Genomic DNA, 18,658 nt, shown 5'->3' on the forward strand with positions numbered 1-18,658 from the left:
CGTTGTGAGCAATTTCCCATGGGAGATGGGCGGGGAAGGGGGGGAAGGAGAGAAAACAGCTTCAATCAAGTTCCATCAGTGCATGTGATTTACCACTGCAAAGCTGCTAGTCCTGAGGACTGCATGACTAGCTGTTAATTGGGAATCGGGTCTGGCAGGGAGCAGCTGCAGGGAAGGTGGGTGCAGCAGAGCTAGCCTTTTGCAACTCTGAGGTAGAAAGACAGACGGGGAAAAGCTGCTCGGATGGCCCCAGGTCCTCAGTACCAAGGAGGAGGCGTCAGGTTGGAACACCAGCGCATGTGAGGGGCAGAGAGGGTATCACAAACAGGGACACGGTAGGACCTGAATACCCGCAGCAGGACACTCAGAGGTTCAATAACTTTGCGCAATTCAGTGACATGGATACAATTGTCGAGAAAGCAGAAGGTCACTGAACAGCTTCAAATGCTGCTTCCTTGTGCCCTGACGCTGGAGCACAAAGGGAGCACCAAGCCTTGGCTTCCCTGCTGAAACCTTTTGGAATGGAAATGAAGACCACAGGGCGAAACTGACTGGACTGCTCTGGGGTTGGGCTGATTGCTAGCACCTAAGATTCATTTCATTATCTTTGTGCTTTCCACACTTCATTTTTTTCCCTGTATGCTTAAAAGTTCCCACCTGCTTCTAAAGCCCCTTTGGGAAGTAGGAAATGTTAAATCTATTGCCTTCCCTCAGCTTCCTTTCCTCCACATGGCCCTGGTTTACCAGGAAGGGTAGGGAATAACACGAATTTTGTAACCAGGAGAGGGCGCCTATTTATTTTACAGAAATTTGGCGTTTATCCTTTATCCTTTCTTTTCTCTTTAAAAAAACGGATAACCACATGAGAACGTTTGTTCTGAGGGCAAAGGAACATACACTGAGAACTGCATGACCTATGGAAGGTGACGGAGGAAGAGCTCCCTGTGTGCAGGACCGCCAGTCTATCGACACCACTCCTCTCTCCAGAGAACCAAGCCGCGTCCTCACCTGGCGTGCGCGGAGGGCCACTTTCGCGTTGGTGGTCTTGCTGAGCTGAGTCAGCTCAGTGAGGATGTTCAGGAGCTCATCGGTGAGGGTGGGGTCCCGGCCACACAACTGATCCTAAGTGTGAAGGTGAGAAAGAACACACACCTCCACGTTAAAGAGATCCGAGGTGGAGAGAAGGTTGAAATGGGAAAAGGGAATGAAAACCAAGTAAACACAGCTGGATTAATAAGATGCAAATGTCCTGTTACCTTTATCCTCAGCAGCGTGGTAAAGAAGATCCCAGGGGAAGTTGCTGCCAAGGAGCAGCCCAAACCCCTCGGGTATTCAGATTAAAAATTCCTAGTGTATTTCTTTATAAATCAACACTATAAGCATGCAGAAGCAATCATCAGAGACCATTAATAGGCATCAAGGGATTCTGAGTAAGAAGTAACAGATGGTGTCTCAAAGTTTTAAGAACGTTTTAAATAATATAGGGAATATAAGCCTTCCTGTTCCCTGTCCCACTTTTGGGAATAAGGCGAAGGAACCACTATTGGTGGTTTTCATTCCACAAACCAAATGTTCAGCATCCCAAGAGGGTGCCAAGCAGAAACACAAGCACAAATTATTCATTTATAAACACATGCTAAATAAATACACCATCTCATATTCTGATAATTGTATACCTCAAATCATTTATTCTCTTGTACCAAGAATCATTCCTTGATATCTAAACATGGCGAATCCTTAGAAGGAACCAAGCTCCTACTACACAATCCAGTTTAATTCAGTATTGGGTCCTTTATCTTCAAAAAATCTATCATATTTTGAGAAAAATATTTCTTCTCCAGTGCAGTATCAGTTTATTCCCTAAATTCAGCCATCATCCATGTAATTTTCATCTATTAATGTCTGTCCTTTTTGAAATTTATAGTTACCTAGTAATTAGGTTTTTTTAATCTGTAATAGTAGGGTTTTTGTTGTTGTTGTTTTTACGGCTGCACCTGTGTCATATGCAAGTTCCCAGGTGAGGGAGTGAATCCGAACCACACCTGCAAACTGTGCTGCAGCTATAGCAACACCAGATCCTCTAACCTACTGTGCGGAGCCCGGGATCAGACCTGCACCTCCACAGTGACCCAAGCAGCTGCAGTTGGATTCTTAAATCACTGCACCACAGCCTAAGCTCCTGTAATAGTAGTTCTTAATTCCGCCCCACCTAAAATGTACACATTTAGGTATAGTTCCCTCTGCTTGGAGTTTGAAATAATTGCCATTACATTTCAGTGGATTTTTATTCTCTCAACCCCTACTATCAAATAGGACACAAAAGACAACCAGATTCCCAAAGGAATCCCGTTGCTGCCTTTTAATCTGTGCCCTCCCTTGATTATCATCCTTTTTTCTTGAAGAATCTCCATTTCATCTTTAACCTTCCCCATCCCAGGGATCCTCCTCGCAGTCCTTTTATCACAGCAATGCAAACAGAAGCGTGGGACTTTTGGCTTTGGGGGCAGATATGCATTTCCCCAAACACTTTTCCTACGATCCCTACCACATTCCACATCTCAAGGGTAAACAGTTTTGGAGTACCCAACACCAGTATGCTGGAAAGAAGGCTTTGCCAACATTTTAAAAAAGGAAATGCTTTCTAGATCCCCCAATCCGCCAACCAGAGGTCTCTTCCAACTGTCCAGAGTCGTAAGCCACATGATGGGACTTATAGTTAAGGTGGTACAAGTGCTGTTTTCACCTACTCAGTGCAAGGGGAGTAGGTGAAAACAGCACCTACTCACCTACTCATCTGAGTGGGAAGAAGAAAGGCTGCTATTAAAGTGAGTATGAACCCAGAGTTTGATTGAGCATGTAGTCACAGGCTGAAGGACCTGCTCCTCCTATCCCAGGGCACAAAAGCAAAGAGGAAGAAGAAAATGCAACTCCGTCTCACCTTGAGTTAAGAACTAATGAGCAAAAGAGAATTTCAAGGGAATATATAAAATCACCAGCAACAAGACCATAACAACTGAGAAGGAAAGAATAGATAGATAGCAGCGGGGAGGGAAACTAAGATAAGCTTTTTCTACCTATATCCCTCTCTACCTAATGTTCCTAACAGGGAAAACATACTCCTTTCTGAGGCACTTACTTCAATCATCAGAATGATCCACTGAAAGATCCAAAAACCTAAGACATGTCCTGGGTAATAAAACTCAGCTACTCCGCAAATAGCCAGATCAAAGTCTCAACATTAACGACAAAGTCCAACATGAGAAACTAAGAACACCAGTCACCTACCCAACCTATATCACATGTGATATGGACTTGTTTCCCTTGAAAGGAAATCCAGGTTTACCTTTTGAGATTAAACTAAAATAAATAAATAAAAATGGAATTACAGGAGTTCCTGTTGTGGCTCAGCAGAAACAAACCCAACTAGTATCCATGAATGCGGGCTTGATCCCTGCTCAGTGGGTTAAGGATCCAGTATTGCCATGAGCTGTGCTGTAGGTTGCAGACGCGGCTTGGATCTGGCGTTGCTGTGGCTGTGGCGTTAGCCAGCAGCTGTAGCTCTGATTTGACCTCTAGCCTGGGAGCCTCCATATGATGCACCTGTGGCCCTAAAAAAAAAAAAAGAATTACCATCTTGCCTAACTACAGATCACATTCTAACCAAAACACACACATGCAACTACTTAAAAAAAATTTTTTTTCCTATCATCTTTCCACTATGAGAGGGAGTGAGAAAGTGGGTGGAGATGCTTGTGTTCTGTAAGAAAAGTGAACTATGGAGATTAGAAAAAATAATAAGGAAGTAATTACTTGCTCACGATCACCAACAATCTTCCTGGACTCCTGTGGTAAAGTATACAAACCAGACCTTTCTGCGATGTGAAATATCGCACACAGTAGGAACAAACCACTACTTCCATTCATTTATCCTGACTTGGAAATTTTCCATTCAAATATTACTTTCTCCATTGTCATCATTAGCACTTAGAAAAAGATGCGCAATGGGGAGTTCCCGACGTGGCTCAACAGAAACGAATCTGATTAGCATCCATGAGGATGCAGGTTTGATCCCTGGCCTCACTCATTGGGTTAAGGATCCGGCATTGCCATGAGCTGTGGTGAAGGTCACAGACCCCAAGGCTCAGATCTGGCGTTGCTGCGGTTGTGGTGTAGGCCGGCAGCTACAGTTCCGATTTAACCCCTACCCTGGGATCCTGCATATTCCTCAGGTGCAGCCCTAAAAAGATTAAAAAAAAAAAAAAGAAAAAAATGTGCAATGGAAATTTATGAGTAGAGTAACCTTCGCAACCCTTTCCAGTCCTTCACCTGGACAAAGTGTTCAGGTCCTGAAAGGAAACCACCAGGCATGCAAGACAATTCTGTTCATCAGACCACCCACCCTAAGATACAAACATCCGAAAGGAAGTTTATAGCCCTCTAGCCTAGAGACAGATGTCCTCTGGGCAATGAGGCAGCTGGTGAACATTTTGTGTCAGTAACATTAAATGGGACTGTATGGCAGCCTGTGTTTCCTCAATGATTAGAGGCAAGTTCACTTAATGAGCCTACCTCCTGATTTGGGGATTACATGCATAAATCTGCAGGCCAATTCGAAAATTACTCAATAATGGTTAAGACTGGTAGCACAGTTACTTCTTGTTTTCATTCCTAACCTGGATGGTGGCTAACCACAAGGAAGAGTTCAGATCTGCAGAAATTATAACAAGCATGCTTAAGTGTCAAAACCATAGCCAAAGTTATGCAGTTGACTGCCAGGAGACCCCAATATAGTTCAACTTGATCTTAGCATCCTAAGATGTCAAGGCAATACATAGTGAAAAGAATGGGCAATGTTCTCAAGACATTAACTGCTGTTCCGCTGGGTGAGGCACTAATTCCAATATGAAAAATGAACTGGTAGCGTCTTCCAGTCACAGCTAGACTTTTTGACATTCCAAGGATGTTGTGGGACAGATTTAACAAGAAATCACCCTGATTCAGTACACCTAAGTTTACTGAGAAAGACTTTCCTCCTTTATTTAAAGGTTGGACAAAATTATTTGCTGTTAGGTTGAGAGGAGGAAGGAAGGGTACTGACCAGCATTTTAAATGATCCCTGTCTAAACCAAAGCAGAGGCTCATGGGCATATGGCATTACTCCTAAGGAAGCACAGATCATACATCACGTTCCTGCCGACCATACCGGAAATAAGATGTAAGTGAGTGAGGGGAAGGCTACTCAGAATCAAGGTGGTCATAGGATATGTCCTTTGCCATCCAGATGTTGAGACTTTCTATCGGTATAAAATTTGGCTAAAGAGTCCCTTAAATATCTCTAAGTAAACACAATGTCCTAAGCTTTTTCCTATAAAATTAAAAGAAATAAGAGCTTTCAAAAAGAAAACTTACTTTGTTTTCAACGTGGCACGATGTTCCTCCAAATGGAGAAAACCTGGCAGGACTCTGGCATTTTTACTTGATATTCTGCTCTCCGGATACAGTGAAAGATTAGAAGAAATTTGCTAGAGAGTCCATGAGGCAAGTTACCACCAGACCAGTTATGCTAACACAGGGGCGGGGGTGGGGGAGGCTGCCTCGGGGCAGCCCACCTTCTTGCAACACTGATTCACAGAAGCCTGATATTCTTGATTCCCTCCAAGTTCAAAAGCCCCAGAAATCATCATCTAGCTCAGCAAAGCACACCACCAACAGGCCTGCTTCTAGAACGCTGAGATTGGAATGCTGGGCATATAACCGTCAATCGGGGAGCCAAGGTAGGCAAAGAAAGGGGAACCAGCTGAGAACACAAGCTGGGGAAAATCAGACGCTACCGTGTCCAGGTGATAATCCATAAAGGGCGGTAAGATCTACAGAAAGAGTCCTTCAAACAATGAAAATGGCTTTCACCAGCTACCGCCCATCAAGCCGATGTTGGAGGGGGGTGGGGGAGGTGTTGGTGGGGGAAGGACCTGACTGTTGCCAAAGAAGGCGAATCAGAAAGGAGCACGTTTTCGGCTTTCAGCCCTGCTCTGTAAGTCACTGCTAGCTGGCCCTCAGCTCAGCCATAGCAATTAACGTCTTGATTTCCAAATCTCTAAGATGACGTGAAAATAGCTGATATTTCCAAAGCAACTTAATGATATAAAAGCCTACACATGCTTACCAAGTTTGCTTTTGCTTTTTAAAGATAAATGTGAAATGCCAAAATAAAGAAAAGGACAAATCCATCTTTCTGGTTCACATCTTCAGCCTTCCTCCTCCTCCCCTCCCTCCCCCAGCCCTCCTTCCTCCCTCTCCCCCTCCCCCTCCCCTCCACCTCTCCCCATCCTGCTCCCTGTCCTATTCATCCAAACCCAAACATGCACAAACAGCTCTTTTCTCCAAAGAGCTCAGCCCTGGAAAGAAAGTTTGGGTGCTACCCGTGCAGGTAAGAAGTAATCAGGATGACAAGGTGGGGGGAAAAAAGAACAGCAGCCAAGTCAGGGTCCCATTGGCTTCTGCCTGTCCTGACTGGCAAAGGCAGAAAGCAAAGCCTCAAACCAGTTCTCTGACAGGGCCCAACGCCTCTGCAGCACCCCCCGTGTAATTACACACTTGAGTGACTGGACTCTGAAGAAAATTGAAGGCCTGAGCTCCGAACAGCTGCCATTTTCTCTCTCCATCACACCAGCGTGATTACTTGAGAAATGAACAGCCCCGGCTCAAAGCTACTCCAGAATTCTCAGAGGAAATATGGCTCCGTGTTCCAATAATGAGATTCTTAAGGCAAGCGTTACTTACAATCACTCCGCAAAAGGAGCGAGCCGAGCCCCTATATCTTACAAATTAGAATTTAAGAAACCCAGCGACAGTCTTGGACGATCATTACTCTTCTGCTGCTCCAAGGATTCTGGGCTTTGGTCTATTTTTAGTGCAGAGAAACTGTTAAGTCCTTAAAAAGGTAATCATAATAAAATGAAAACTCACCATAATTAGTTTCCCAAAAGGGCAAATTCTACCCCATTCTAGGTCCAAAGTGACAGATCCTTCCACACCCTCATCATTACCTTTTTCTGCCAGAGAAATCTTGGCTTTATCCAAATGAAAATGAGCAGTTCTTTTATTAAAATTTAAGGAAAGAAATCTAATCGCTCAGATATTTCCTCCCTCTTTTGATTGAGAAAAGAAAATCAGCAGGTTGCCACAGATAATATCACTTCGTTGCTGAAATCTGTCACTTGCAGAAGTTGAAATATTACATGTGTGCTGATATTTTTTTTGTTTTCCTTTCAAATGAAACTTCTGGTTTTCCCACCATCTAGCCATTCTAGGGCAGCAACGGTAACGAATGCTCCCTGTGATTACATGTGGGGTTTTTTTAATGATTTTTATTTTTTCCATTAGAGTTGGTTTATAGGGTTCTATCAGTTTGAATACATATTTTTAAAAGCGGCTGTTCTAAAAAACGTTACCTCCTCGGGAGTTAGCCAGTGAGGCAGATAACTGAATGAGTGGCTCTGATGTTAACCAGAGATGTGAGGTGGGTAGTTTCCCTTCATTCTGAAACATGAAATACAAAATAGCAGTGAAGATTTATATAAAAGAATTGGATTTATATAAAAAGATGTATACAAAAGAATCTGAGTTCTTTTTCCTTCAAGAAGAAATGATAGAATTAAGGTACCAAGAATGCCAAGTCCACAAAGGGACAAGAAAGAAAACCATGGGAGTGAAAAGGTACCACAGTCTCCCAAAAAAGACAAACACGCAGCAAGGCAATCAATTGCTCATGGGGTGGGGGCGCCTCTAAGTACAGGTCTATTGTTCTCTGATTCCTAGAATTAACCAGGAAAAGCCAGGAGTGGACAATTTACAAATCAACATTAAAATTCCTTAAGTCCACAAAAATTCTACCCACCGGTCAAATGAACATCATTCCTATTCACGTTAACTAGTCTCACCTCTCATTCCTACTTTCTACTAATTCTCATATTACGGGGTTATGGAGCTAAGAACATGTATGTGCTTCCAATGCATCTGAGCTTAGACGACCACATGAATAAAACAGAAAGGGACCAAGGAAGATGCAGAATGAATTGAAGTGTCTTTGGTGGAGGAGGACCGTTAACACAACTTCTAACAGTTGCTTTTTAAGTTTTGGATCTGAGTGCCACTGCTGACATTCAAGGAATGAACAAGAGTTATGATGGAAATGTACACAGGCTAGATAAGACTGAATTTCACAGCTACTGTCATGAGCGACAACAGGAATGGGGAAGCATAGGGCATCTCTAAGTAGAGTCAAGAGATCGGAATTCTCTTGTAAGATTATATGCATAATTGGCAGAACAATCCATTCCTGACTGGAACAGGTTCCTTCAGGTCAGGAACAAAGACAGATGTGAGGAAATGTTAATCCACTGCCCAAACCCCACTCATCTCACAATCACAAAAGACAGGAGCTTTTCCTGACCACAGCCACTGGAAGGAGAAATGCTTTTTTCATTATCGGCAACCATCCTTGCAGGTTCTGGGAAATGGTACTCACGATAAGCATTGTGACCAGCAGATTCTTCTTGGTGACTTGAGCGTGAGAGAAGATGTAGTTCAGGACAGTGTTCATGTCACTCTTATTCTCCTCCCGAAGGGCGAACACGCATTTGTCATAGTGACCTGCAAGTAGCAAGAAGAACTGGTGCTCGCCCATGTAGGAATGTTCACGTTTACATGCTACTTGTTTGTTTTGGTTTTGGTTGGTTGGTTTGTTCTTTATTTCTTTTGGCTGTACCTGCGGCATGTGGAAGTTCCAGGTCAGGGGTGAAATCCACGCTGCAGTTGTGACCTGTGCCACAGATGCAGCAATTCCAGATCCATAATCCGATGCACCACAGGGAACTTCCTGTGCTCTTTGGTTTTTGTTTTGTTTTGTTTTGTCGTTTGTCTTTTTAGGGCTGCACCTGTAGCATATGGGGGTTCTCAGGCTAGGGGTCTAATTGGAGCAGTTGCTGCTGGCCTACACCAGAGCCACAGCCACACAGGATCCGAGCCATGTCTGTGACCTACACCACAGCTCACGGTAATGCCAGATTCATAACCCACTGAGCAAGGCCAGGGATCGAACCCGCAACCTCATGGTTCCTAGTCGGATTTGTTGCCGCTGCACCACAACAGGAACTCCTTCCTGTGTTTTTTAATATCTATAATTCACCTGATAAGCAGTGAGAACTTATCTTGAGAATCTTCTCAGATGACTTGTATAGAACTGGCAGTGTGGTCTAGCAATACCAGGTTAGGAGTCTGGCAGTCTGGTATAGGACCTGGGCTCAAAGCCCAGCTCTGCTACCAATTTACAGTGTGCTCCTGGACAAATCACTTTACCTCACTAAACCTTATTTTCGTTACAAAAAAAAAAAAAATCTGAGAGGAGGGGGAAGGGTGTATCTTAGAGACTGAGCTGTTGAGGATAATCCCAACCCCCTACCCTTACTCTAAACTCTCTTATTCAGCTTCCTGGAATGATTTCCTTAGAAGAGAGGGTTCAGCTGCTTAAAAAGAATGTCAATACTACTAACCCAACGATCTTAAACATCTACCCCAGCTAGAGCTTCTGGTTCAACATGCGCCCGGCTGGAAGTGTTTCATTCTAAATAGGAGGAACACCTTTAGCTCAAAAATAAACACACAGGCGTCCCCGTTATGGCTCAGTGGTAACAAGCCCAACTAGTCCAACTAGTGTCCATGAGGATGCAGGTTCAATCCCTGGCTTTGCTCAGTGGGTTAAGGATCTGGCGTTGCTATGAGCTAAGGTATAGGTCGCAGATGCAGCCTGGATCCGGTGTGGCTGTGGCTGTGGCATATAGGCTGTAACTCTGATTTGCCCCTGACCTGGGAACCTCTGCACATGTGGCCCTGAAAAGCAAGTAAATAAATAAATAAAATAAAACACACAAACTTCTCAATATCCACAAGAAGGATGGATGCTACCGCTGGCATCAACATTTTCCCCTGTGAGTCGGGGAAACAGCTAAGCAATGCCTAGAAAGTCCAAATCCAAACTAAGGCATGGATCAAGGAGAGCTTTGCATTAAGTCAAAAGGTCTATAGGGAGAGTGCAGTTACATATCTTTTCACTGGCCTTGCATAAGGCCCCCAGGGGCAGGTTAGTTCTGGCTAGCAGAGCTATGTTTTGCAACAGAAGCATAAGCTTCAGGTGTACCGCAGAGATATCTACCATGGGATATGAGTAATATTCAGTTCTTCAGAAAACAGCTTACCTGTGAAGTAAGTTTCCGAGTAAAGGAGAATTAGTGTTTGAATAGTCTCAAGGGTCAGAATTTTATGAAATCATGCAAACGCTAAAGGATTATCACCTTAGTTCAGACTCCCTGTCAAATTATAAACCAGAATGGTGGTGTTCAAACTACCTTATCACGGATTCCTACAACACTGAGTACCACTCACCAAAGCAACTCTGCTTTTGTCTGTTTTAAATATTAGAGATTGAGATAAGATTTTTTTTTTCCCCCTAAATGAAGTTAAATATGTTTGAAAAACAGTGGACCACAATGTTTGGGGTCACAAAAGACTCACTGAGGAAAAAAAAAAATGCAAGCAGTTTAAAAGGCTGTCCTATATAAATTCATATTTCTCCTACCAAGACTTGGCTCTGAAGTGACAAGAGAAATATATCTTGGTAACAGAAATCATAATTCCAGGGGAAATAAAAAGAATATTTAAGAATTCCAGTTGTGGCTCAGCAGGTTAAGAACCCGACTAGTATCCATGAGGATGTGGATTGGATCCCTGGCCTCACTCAGTGGGTTAAGTATCTGGTGTTGCCGTAAGCTGCGGCGTAGGTCACAGATGTGGCTCAGATCCCACATTGCTATGGCTGTGGTGTAGGCCAGCAGCTGCAGCTCCAATTTGACCCCTAGCCCAGGGACTCCCATGTGCTGCAGGTACAGCCCTAAAAAGAAAAAGAAAAAAAAAAAAAAAAGAATATTTACCCAGGGGAGAGGCAGCAGAGACACTAAGCAGAAATAAAATCATGATACCAAGTGCCTCTTTTTAAAAACTTTTTATTGTGAAAGAGACGAACAGAAGAATGAAACACTCACGGAAGGACCTTAACAGAACATTTTTAGTGTCTTTGAACAACCCTAAGTGTTCCTCCTCAAAAACAACCCACCAAGCTGCATTTTCTTTTGTTTTGTTTTTCTTTCCTTTTATCACAAATATAGTTTCATTTTCCTGTTTTCAGCTCGGTAGCAACGGAATCAGTGACTTCTTTCTTCCCCTCATGGTTATGTTTCTGAGAGTCATCCTCTTGTTCACTGTGTGCACCTTGGTTCATCCAAGTTCTCTATACAGTTCTCTATCGATTTTAGCTACGAATCTTTTGTTATTTGTTATGTTTTTGTAAATGTCTTCTTCCACTTTGTGGCTTCTATTTTCAGTCTCTTCATGTATCTTTTCATGAACAGAAGTTCTTAAGTCGGGTCTAGTTACTCAAACTTTTCCTTTATAATTTGTACATGCTGTGACTTATATGACAAGTATTTAATAACCTTGCCTTTGTAATATATTTTTAGTTAAGTTTTCAACTCATCCAGAATTAATTTTTGTGTATGGCCAAGGGAGGGATCTTTTTCATTCATTCTTTTTTTTTTTTTTTTTGGCAAGTGAATAATCCATTGTCCCAGTTTCAATAAATGATACTGGGACAATGGATTATTTATCCTTTCCTCATGATCTACAATAACCTGCTCTGTCTCAGAGTAAGTTTTTTTCATATATGCATGGATCAACTTCAAGGTTAACAGATTCAGAGTTCCATTGTCCTATTAATCTGTCCAATACCACAATCTTTCATTATTATGGTTTTATGTTAAATGTTCATATTTAACTGGACAAATACCTTCACAGGACATGTCTTTAGAAGAATGTTGGTTGCCTTTCTTTTATGTAAATTATAGAATTAGCTTGAAAAATTGCACAAAAACACACTAGTAAGATTTTTATTGGAATGTCAATGAATCTATAGATGAATTCAGGGACAATCAACACTTTGCAAGCATGTATTCCAACTCAAGGCCATGATACTTATTTATAACTTCCTAATTATTTTTACTGATTATAATTTTCTCCAAAAGAAGTTGCAAATTTTTTGTTAGACTTATTCCTTAGAATTTCACATATCAGGTTACTTTTTTTTTTTTTTTTGCTTTTTAGGGCTGCACCTGCAGCATATGGAAGTTCCCCAGCTAGAGGTAGAATGAGAGCTACAGCTGCTAGCCTAGGCCACACCCACAGCAACTCAGGGTCTGAGCTGTGTCTTCGACCTACACCACAGCTCACGGCAACGCAGGATCCCTGACCCACTGAGCAAGGGCAGATATTGAACCTACATCCTCACGGATACTAGCTGGGTTCATTTCCACTGCGCCACAATGGAACTCCTTATTTTTTATTTTTTATTTGGCTGCCCCATGGCACATGGAGTTCCCTGTCTAGGGATCAGATCTGAGCTGCAGTTATGGCAACACTGGATCCTAAACCCACTGTGCTAGCAGTGGATCAAATCTACGTCCTGGTGTTGCAGAGACGCTGCCAATCCTATTGCACTACAGCAGGAACTCCAAGGGTTGCCATTTAAATGGAATGCTTTCCTAAACTGCTTTTTGAAATGACTATTCCACTATAAAATTTGAATTTTGTATACTGACTTTTGTATCCAACAACTTTGTTAGATTTTCAATAATTCTAATAATAGGTAGATTCGCTGAGGCTTTCCAATTGGACCTCATATCATATCTAATAGTGGCATATTTATTTCCTCACTCCTCTTCAATCCTTACACCTTTTCATTCTCTTTCTTACTTCATGGCTAGGATATCCAGTATGATGCTGAATAGCAATGATAGCAGGTGTCTCTGTCTTATTCCTAATCTTAAACAGAATGCTTTCAACATTTTTCCACTATATATGATGTATCCTATAGATATTTTGTGGGGGAACTTTTCATGATAAAATGTTTGATCTCATTCTTGGCCAAGATTTTATCATTAATGGATACTGAATTTTGTCAAAGGCTGTTTTTATGCATACCTTAAGCTGATGACCATGTTTTTTCCTATTTTAGTCTATTACATAATAAATGACATTAATTGGTTTTTCAAATATTAATCAGGCTTGTACTAGTGGGATAAAGCCAATTTGGTCGCGATGTACTATTTTACATGCTGCTGGATTCAGTTTGCAAGATTTACTTGAGTATTCCTGCTTGTCATCATTCTTTAAGGATGGAAAAGGGAGTAAAACAGATAAAAGAAAGTATCAGGTGATCTTTCAAATTCTGTGGTGTTGCACTGCCACCTTGTGGCAGAAAGCAGTATCAGCAGCATGTAGCTTTGAGATCTTAGCCAGGGTGTTTCACAGTTAGGGACGGGGAACATCATTTAGCAAAGCTCTACAGAGAAAGCCAGGGATAAATTCCACCTAAATGATATAGCGAAAAGCACTGGAAAATCTGAGCCTTTTTCAAATGCTTGTGGTTCAATCTGTGGATTAGCTGCTGAGAGGCAGGCTCTTTAGATAGGGTTTCTCAATTTCAGCCCGGTCATGACTCAACCAACTCTCACTGGGCAAGGTCAAGACGCCAACGGGGAGTGCTGATCTCGACTAGAAAAATGATCTCAGCTCTTTCCCGGAAGCACACTAGATTCACAATCTCACCAAGCTGTGTTTTGTTGTTGTTCTTTCTTTGGTGCTAATGGGATATAGAGGTTTAGTTTTTGAGGGACTGGGGAAAGGAGGAAAGCTTGTTAATATCAAGTGTTAGTGACAGGGTGAACAGGCTCAGCTGTCACCCAGTCCTCAAGGGAAACCTTCTAGGACACAGACTCCTCAGGAGGGAGCTTACCGTTCTGGAACTGTGTCTCCACTCGCAGGTATTGCCGCAGCAGATCCATCACCACAGCCTTCATGTGGCCTCGGATGCCGCTTCGGTACCTGGGCAGATGGAAGACGTTGCCAGTGAAACACCCGACAGGCTAACAATGTTAAATAACAGACTATTAAACAATACACCCAGAGCCCAGATTTACTTTCTAGACGTTCTACTGAATTTTTTTTCCTCTGAATATGTGACAGGACAGGAGCCAGCCTAGAATCAACTAACCGGGTTAATGTAAATTCAAGCCAGAAAGAAATCTGCCTAGACAAAGATTTTTTTTTTTTCTTATAAAGGAATAGAAGAAAAAAAGGGAGAACAGTAACACCAAAAACCCCACATGATAACCCAACCTAGCAACACCCTGCTTCAGTTCCCATTTGCTACGTAGAAATGATTACCACACCCTGGAAATGGCTAAGGGGTATCTGAAAAATTTATGAGTATTGTAAAGTTGAAATGGTCCTGTGACGATCCCTTTAGTCCAATAGTTGGCTCCAAAAGCTAAGAAGAATACATGTCATACTGGGCCCAGTGCCAGAAGGAAAAGTAAGAGTTTCATCAAAATTGCAAGGAAAAAGAAAACAATGAGATTTCTGTGCCTTACTAATATTATGTATTATTATCTTAATAACTGAAAGATGCAGAGTAGAAAGAAGTCTTCAGAAACACTGAGAATGAGAGCTCACAATTCTACGATTTTTCGTAGACATAAGGTATTTTCTAAGATATGAGGTGCTTTCTCACTTCTCTGCCTCAAACCTGAGGTAAACCTCCTTGTGACTACTGAGAAGAAAGGAGGATACAGGGCAGGGGGCAGGTCTGGGAATTGAGTTGTGTGTAACTACCTCTGCACCAGCTGGACAATGCTCTGAGTGTTCATGAAGAAGACTTCCCGTTCAGATTTCCGGTTCAACGTAGCTGCATGGCTATCTAGAATGTTGGCAATCTAAAGTATAAGAAGGGGAAAAAAATGAAGCCCAACCCAACAGAGGGACTCAGAACATTAGCCTGCACAGTATCAACACCAGCAATCTTTGTTTGTTTTTTGTTTTTGGCCAGGCCTGAGGCACGTGGAAATTCCCAGGCCAGGGATTCAACCTGTGCCACAACAGTGACAATGCTGGATCCCTAACTGTTAGGCTACCAGGGAACTCCTACGAATCTTCTTAATTGTAACATGACAATTTCTATCTCTCACATGTTGAGAGCAGCTGAAAAGTTACTGGGCATAGTTTAGGGGCTCATTCATGTTAAATAAGAAAGCAAGTTTTATTTCTCTTCACCCATTCCCAGATGAACTAATGAGTGCCTAACAAAAACTACCATCTTTACCAGAGGCCCTGACAAGCAAGATATACTTAGGGTCAAGGTCCAACTTTAACTCCCCACTTGTCTGGCTCTATCCCTACATGTAAATTTAGATTATAGGTAAAGAGTAAAACTCAGGCTGCTGAAGTAGTAAGGAAGTCTCTGATAACAAAACTACAAATATATGTCTATTTTTTGTGTGTGTATGGCCACACCCACAGCATATGGAAGTTCCTGGGCCAGGGATTGAATCCAAGCCACAGCTGCAACCTACGCCATAGCTTCAGAAACCCTACGCCAGGCTAGGGATCAAACCTGCACCTCCACAGCAACCTGAGCCACTGCAGTCAGATTCTTTTATTTTTTATTTTTTATTTTTGCCTTTTCTAGGGCCGCTCCTGCGGCATATGGAGGTTCCCAGGCTAGGGGTAGAATCGGAGCTGCAGCTGCCGGCCTACACCAGAGCCACAGCAACGTGGGATCCAAGCTGAGTCTGCAACCTCACGGCAACGCCAGATCCTTAACCCACTGAGCAAGGCCAGGGATCGAACCTGCAACCTCATGGTTCCTAGTCAGATTCGTTAACCACTGCGCCACAACGGGAACTCCTGCAGTCAGATTCTTAACCCCCTGGGCCGTGGCAGGAACTCCCTCTGTCTACTTTTTTTTTCCCTTAGGGCCACACACACCTGTGGCATGTGGAGGTTCCCAAGCTAGGGGTCAAATTGGAGCTACAGCTGTCAGCCTACACCACAGCCACAGCAATACTAGATCCAAGCCGCATCTGCAAGCTATACCACAGTTCACGGCAACGCCAGATCCTTAACCCACTGAGCGAGGCCAGGGATCGAACCCGTGTATTCGTGGATACTAGTAGGGTTCGTTACCACTGAGCCACAAAGGGAACTTCCCATCTGTGTTGTTTTTTTTTTTTTTTTGTCTTTTGTTGTTGTTGTTGCTGTTTCTTGGGCCGCTCCCGCGGCATATGGAGGTTCCCAGGCTAGGGGTTGAATCGGAGCTGTAGCCCCCGGCCTATGCCAGAGCCACAGCAACGCGGGATCCAAGCCGCGTCTGCAACCTATACCACAGCTCAGGGCAACGCCGGATCGTTAACCCACTGAGCAAGGGCAGGGACCGAACCCGCAACCTCATGGTTCCTAGTCGGATTTGTTAACCACTGCGCCACGACGGGAACTCCCCCCATCTGTGTATTTTAAATTCACAAAAATACCTCTAATTAGGGCACACACCCACCCCCCCAAGAACAAAGCCGTATGGGGTACATGGCCAATATGCTTTTCTCACAACCACAGATAACTTAACATTTCACATACGGTATGTTCATTGTTGGGCTTGGATCGTGAGATAGTTTCATAAAGGGCCCAATGCTTAAAACTTCAAAAGCACAATATCCAGGCAGTAAGGAGGATCCAAACAGGAAGGAATCCCACGATGTGAAAGCTAGCGCGGGCAGCCCGTAGAAACCGACGTCACTCTATAAATACCTGCTGGCTGGGAAACTGACAGAGGACTGATGTGATGTTGCTCGCATATTGAGCCATTTCCTTCTTGATAGACTTCTCCACGTTGGGGGGGATTCTGCCAGAAACACTGGTCATGATATCTTGCAATTCTAGGAGAGGCAAGGAGGGATCTCTGAGGGTCTTCATCAACCGTTCAACCCAGTCTTTTACCTGAGGAGGAGGAAATAATAAAATAGGATCCAGACAAAATGAACACAATCCCCCCAACAAAATGAGACATCTAAATGCACTGCCACATAGCACAGGCATACTGTGCTTTCTGGTGCACTGCTTTACTGAACGTTGCAAACAGTGCATTTTCTTACAAATTAAAGATTTTGATTGGTAAAAACCGTATGTCAAACAAGTCTATTGGCACCATTTTTCCAATAGCATGTGCTCACTTCATGTCTCTGTGTCACATTTTGGTAGTTCCTGCAATATTTCAAACCCTACACCAGCAAAAATGTCTGACTCATTGAAGGCTCAGATAATGGTTAGCATTCTTTCGCAAAAAAGCATTTTTAAATTAAGATGACGTGCTTTTTTAGACATAATGCTATGGGACACTTAATAGACTACAGTATACTGTAAACACAGCTTTTCTATGTACTGGGAAACCAAAAAAATCTGTGTGACTTGCTTTCTTGTAATATGTGCTATGTTGCAGTGGTTGGGAACCAAATCTGCAGAATCTTACTTTGAAATTGTAATATAAACATGCACATGGCCCTCGTTCTCTGGTTTAAATCCCAATTAAATGTGAAATCAGTGACACAGATAAGAAGCAAGGATTTAAAGACTTCGAATCCCAAAGGTGAAAGAGTTCAAGATCAAACAAAGAGCTTTTCTTCCCTCCCTCTAAAACAAATCCCTCTGTGACTTTTAAACTATCCCGGAAAACAGGTCCCCTATTACATATACCCCTCCCTCCCTCCCTCAAGAACAGGGATTCATACCCTACTGCTGAAGAAGGGATCTGGAAGGCAGTATCCATTCATCACATTGACTAGATTATCCAGGACGTAGTGGAACACTCGATGGAGCTTCTCGCCCCTGAGGGCTGTGCTCTGGATCTGCGGCAGACTGCCTGTGTGAAGCTCAGCCTGTCAACCCCAACGAGAGATCAAGTCATCCACTACCTTCTATTCAGGGTACAAACACACCATTACAACTTAGATTCCTCGTGCAAAATCAGGACTTCCCTTCACCACACGCAGCTACAAGGAGAAAAGCCAATGGAAGAATCTTAATATTGCAGTAACTCTTGCAAACTCTAGTTCCGTGACGCCAAAGGCACAAACATAAGGCACAAAGTCAGGGGTAAAAAGCTTAAGGAAAAACTGGAAAACCAAGCATTGAAATCTCTTGCCTCTCCAAACTACCTCTACCATGTAATCCGTGCTTGGAGAGCAACAGGAAAAGTATCTCCCTCCTCACCTGCTGGACCTTGCTGGGGTTGTCCAACTGCATTTTGGCTATGACACAGCCAGGATCAAGAGCTGCTCCGGGGCGCTTGACATAATGGATACAGCCAGACTCTGCAGCTGTTAAGGTCATTACCATCTTCATCACCTACAATGAAAAATTTTTAAATCTCTCAGGACCTAGCTAGCTACAGGGATAAATGACAGCTCCTGCCATCTCCCGTTTCCCATGTTCAAATCCACCTCTGTTTTTACTTGTTTGGTACTTAGAAGAGAGGAACAATGTATCCTCCTCATACCTGTGGATTTACGTGCTAACTCTACCTACGATAATCAGACTAAAACCTGAGGATCATTCTTTACTCCCTTTTTTGCCTTTAGCTACCAGTCAGCAAGCACAGCCAAGTACATCTTTTCAACTTCCCTCAAAAATCGTCCTTCCGTACCCTCTCCATGGTTTAGGCCCT

The 18,658-nt window shown here is 43.1% G+C and overlaps 1 protein-coding gene across 4 annotated transcripts in view; it reads right to left on the reverse strand.

The window, feature by feature from the left end:
• ACACA (acetyl-CoA carboxylase alpha) overlaps positions 1-18,658 on the reverse strand; it is a 239,419-nt gene that overhangs the window by 133,051 nt on the left and 87,710 nt on the right. For all 4 annotated transcript variants that reach the window (XM_047758432.1, XM_047758433.1, XM_047758431.1 and 1 more), the window contains 7 exons: positions 18,205-18,339; positions 17,724-17,870; positions 16,747-16,935; positions 14,779-14,879; positions 13,901-13,989; positions 8,528-8,652; positions 1,009-1,122 (listed from right to left, as the gene is read on the reverse strand). In XM_047758432.1, coding sequence (XP_047614388.1) covers positions 1,009-1,122; positions 8,528-8,652; positions 13,901-13,989; positions 14,779-14,879; positions 16,747-16,935; positions 17,724-17,870; positions 18,205-18,339 — 900 coding nt within the window. The remainder of the gene's footprint in view (positions 1-1,008; positions 1,123-8,527; positions 8,653-13,900; positions 13,990-14,778; positions 14,880-16,746; positions 16,936-17,723; positions 17,871-18,204; positions 18,340-18,658) is intronic.

This window comes from Phacochoerus africanus, chromosome 14, assembly GCF_016906955.1.
Source record: "Phacochoerus africanus isolate WHEZ1 chromosome 14, ROS_Pafr_v1, whole genome shotgun sequence".
Lineage (NCBI taxonomy): Eukaryota > Metazoa > Chordata > Mammalia > Artiodactyla > Suidae > Phacochoerus > Phacochoerus africanus.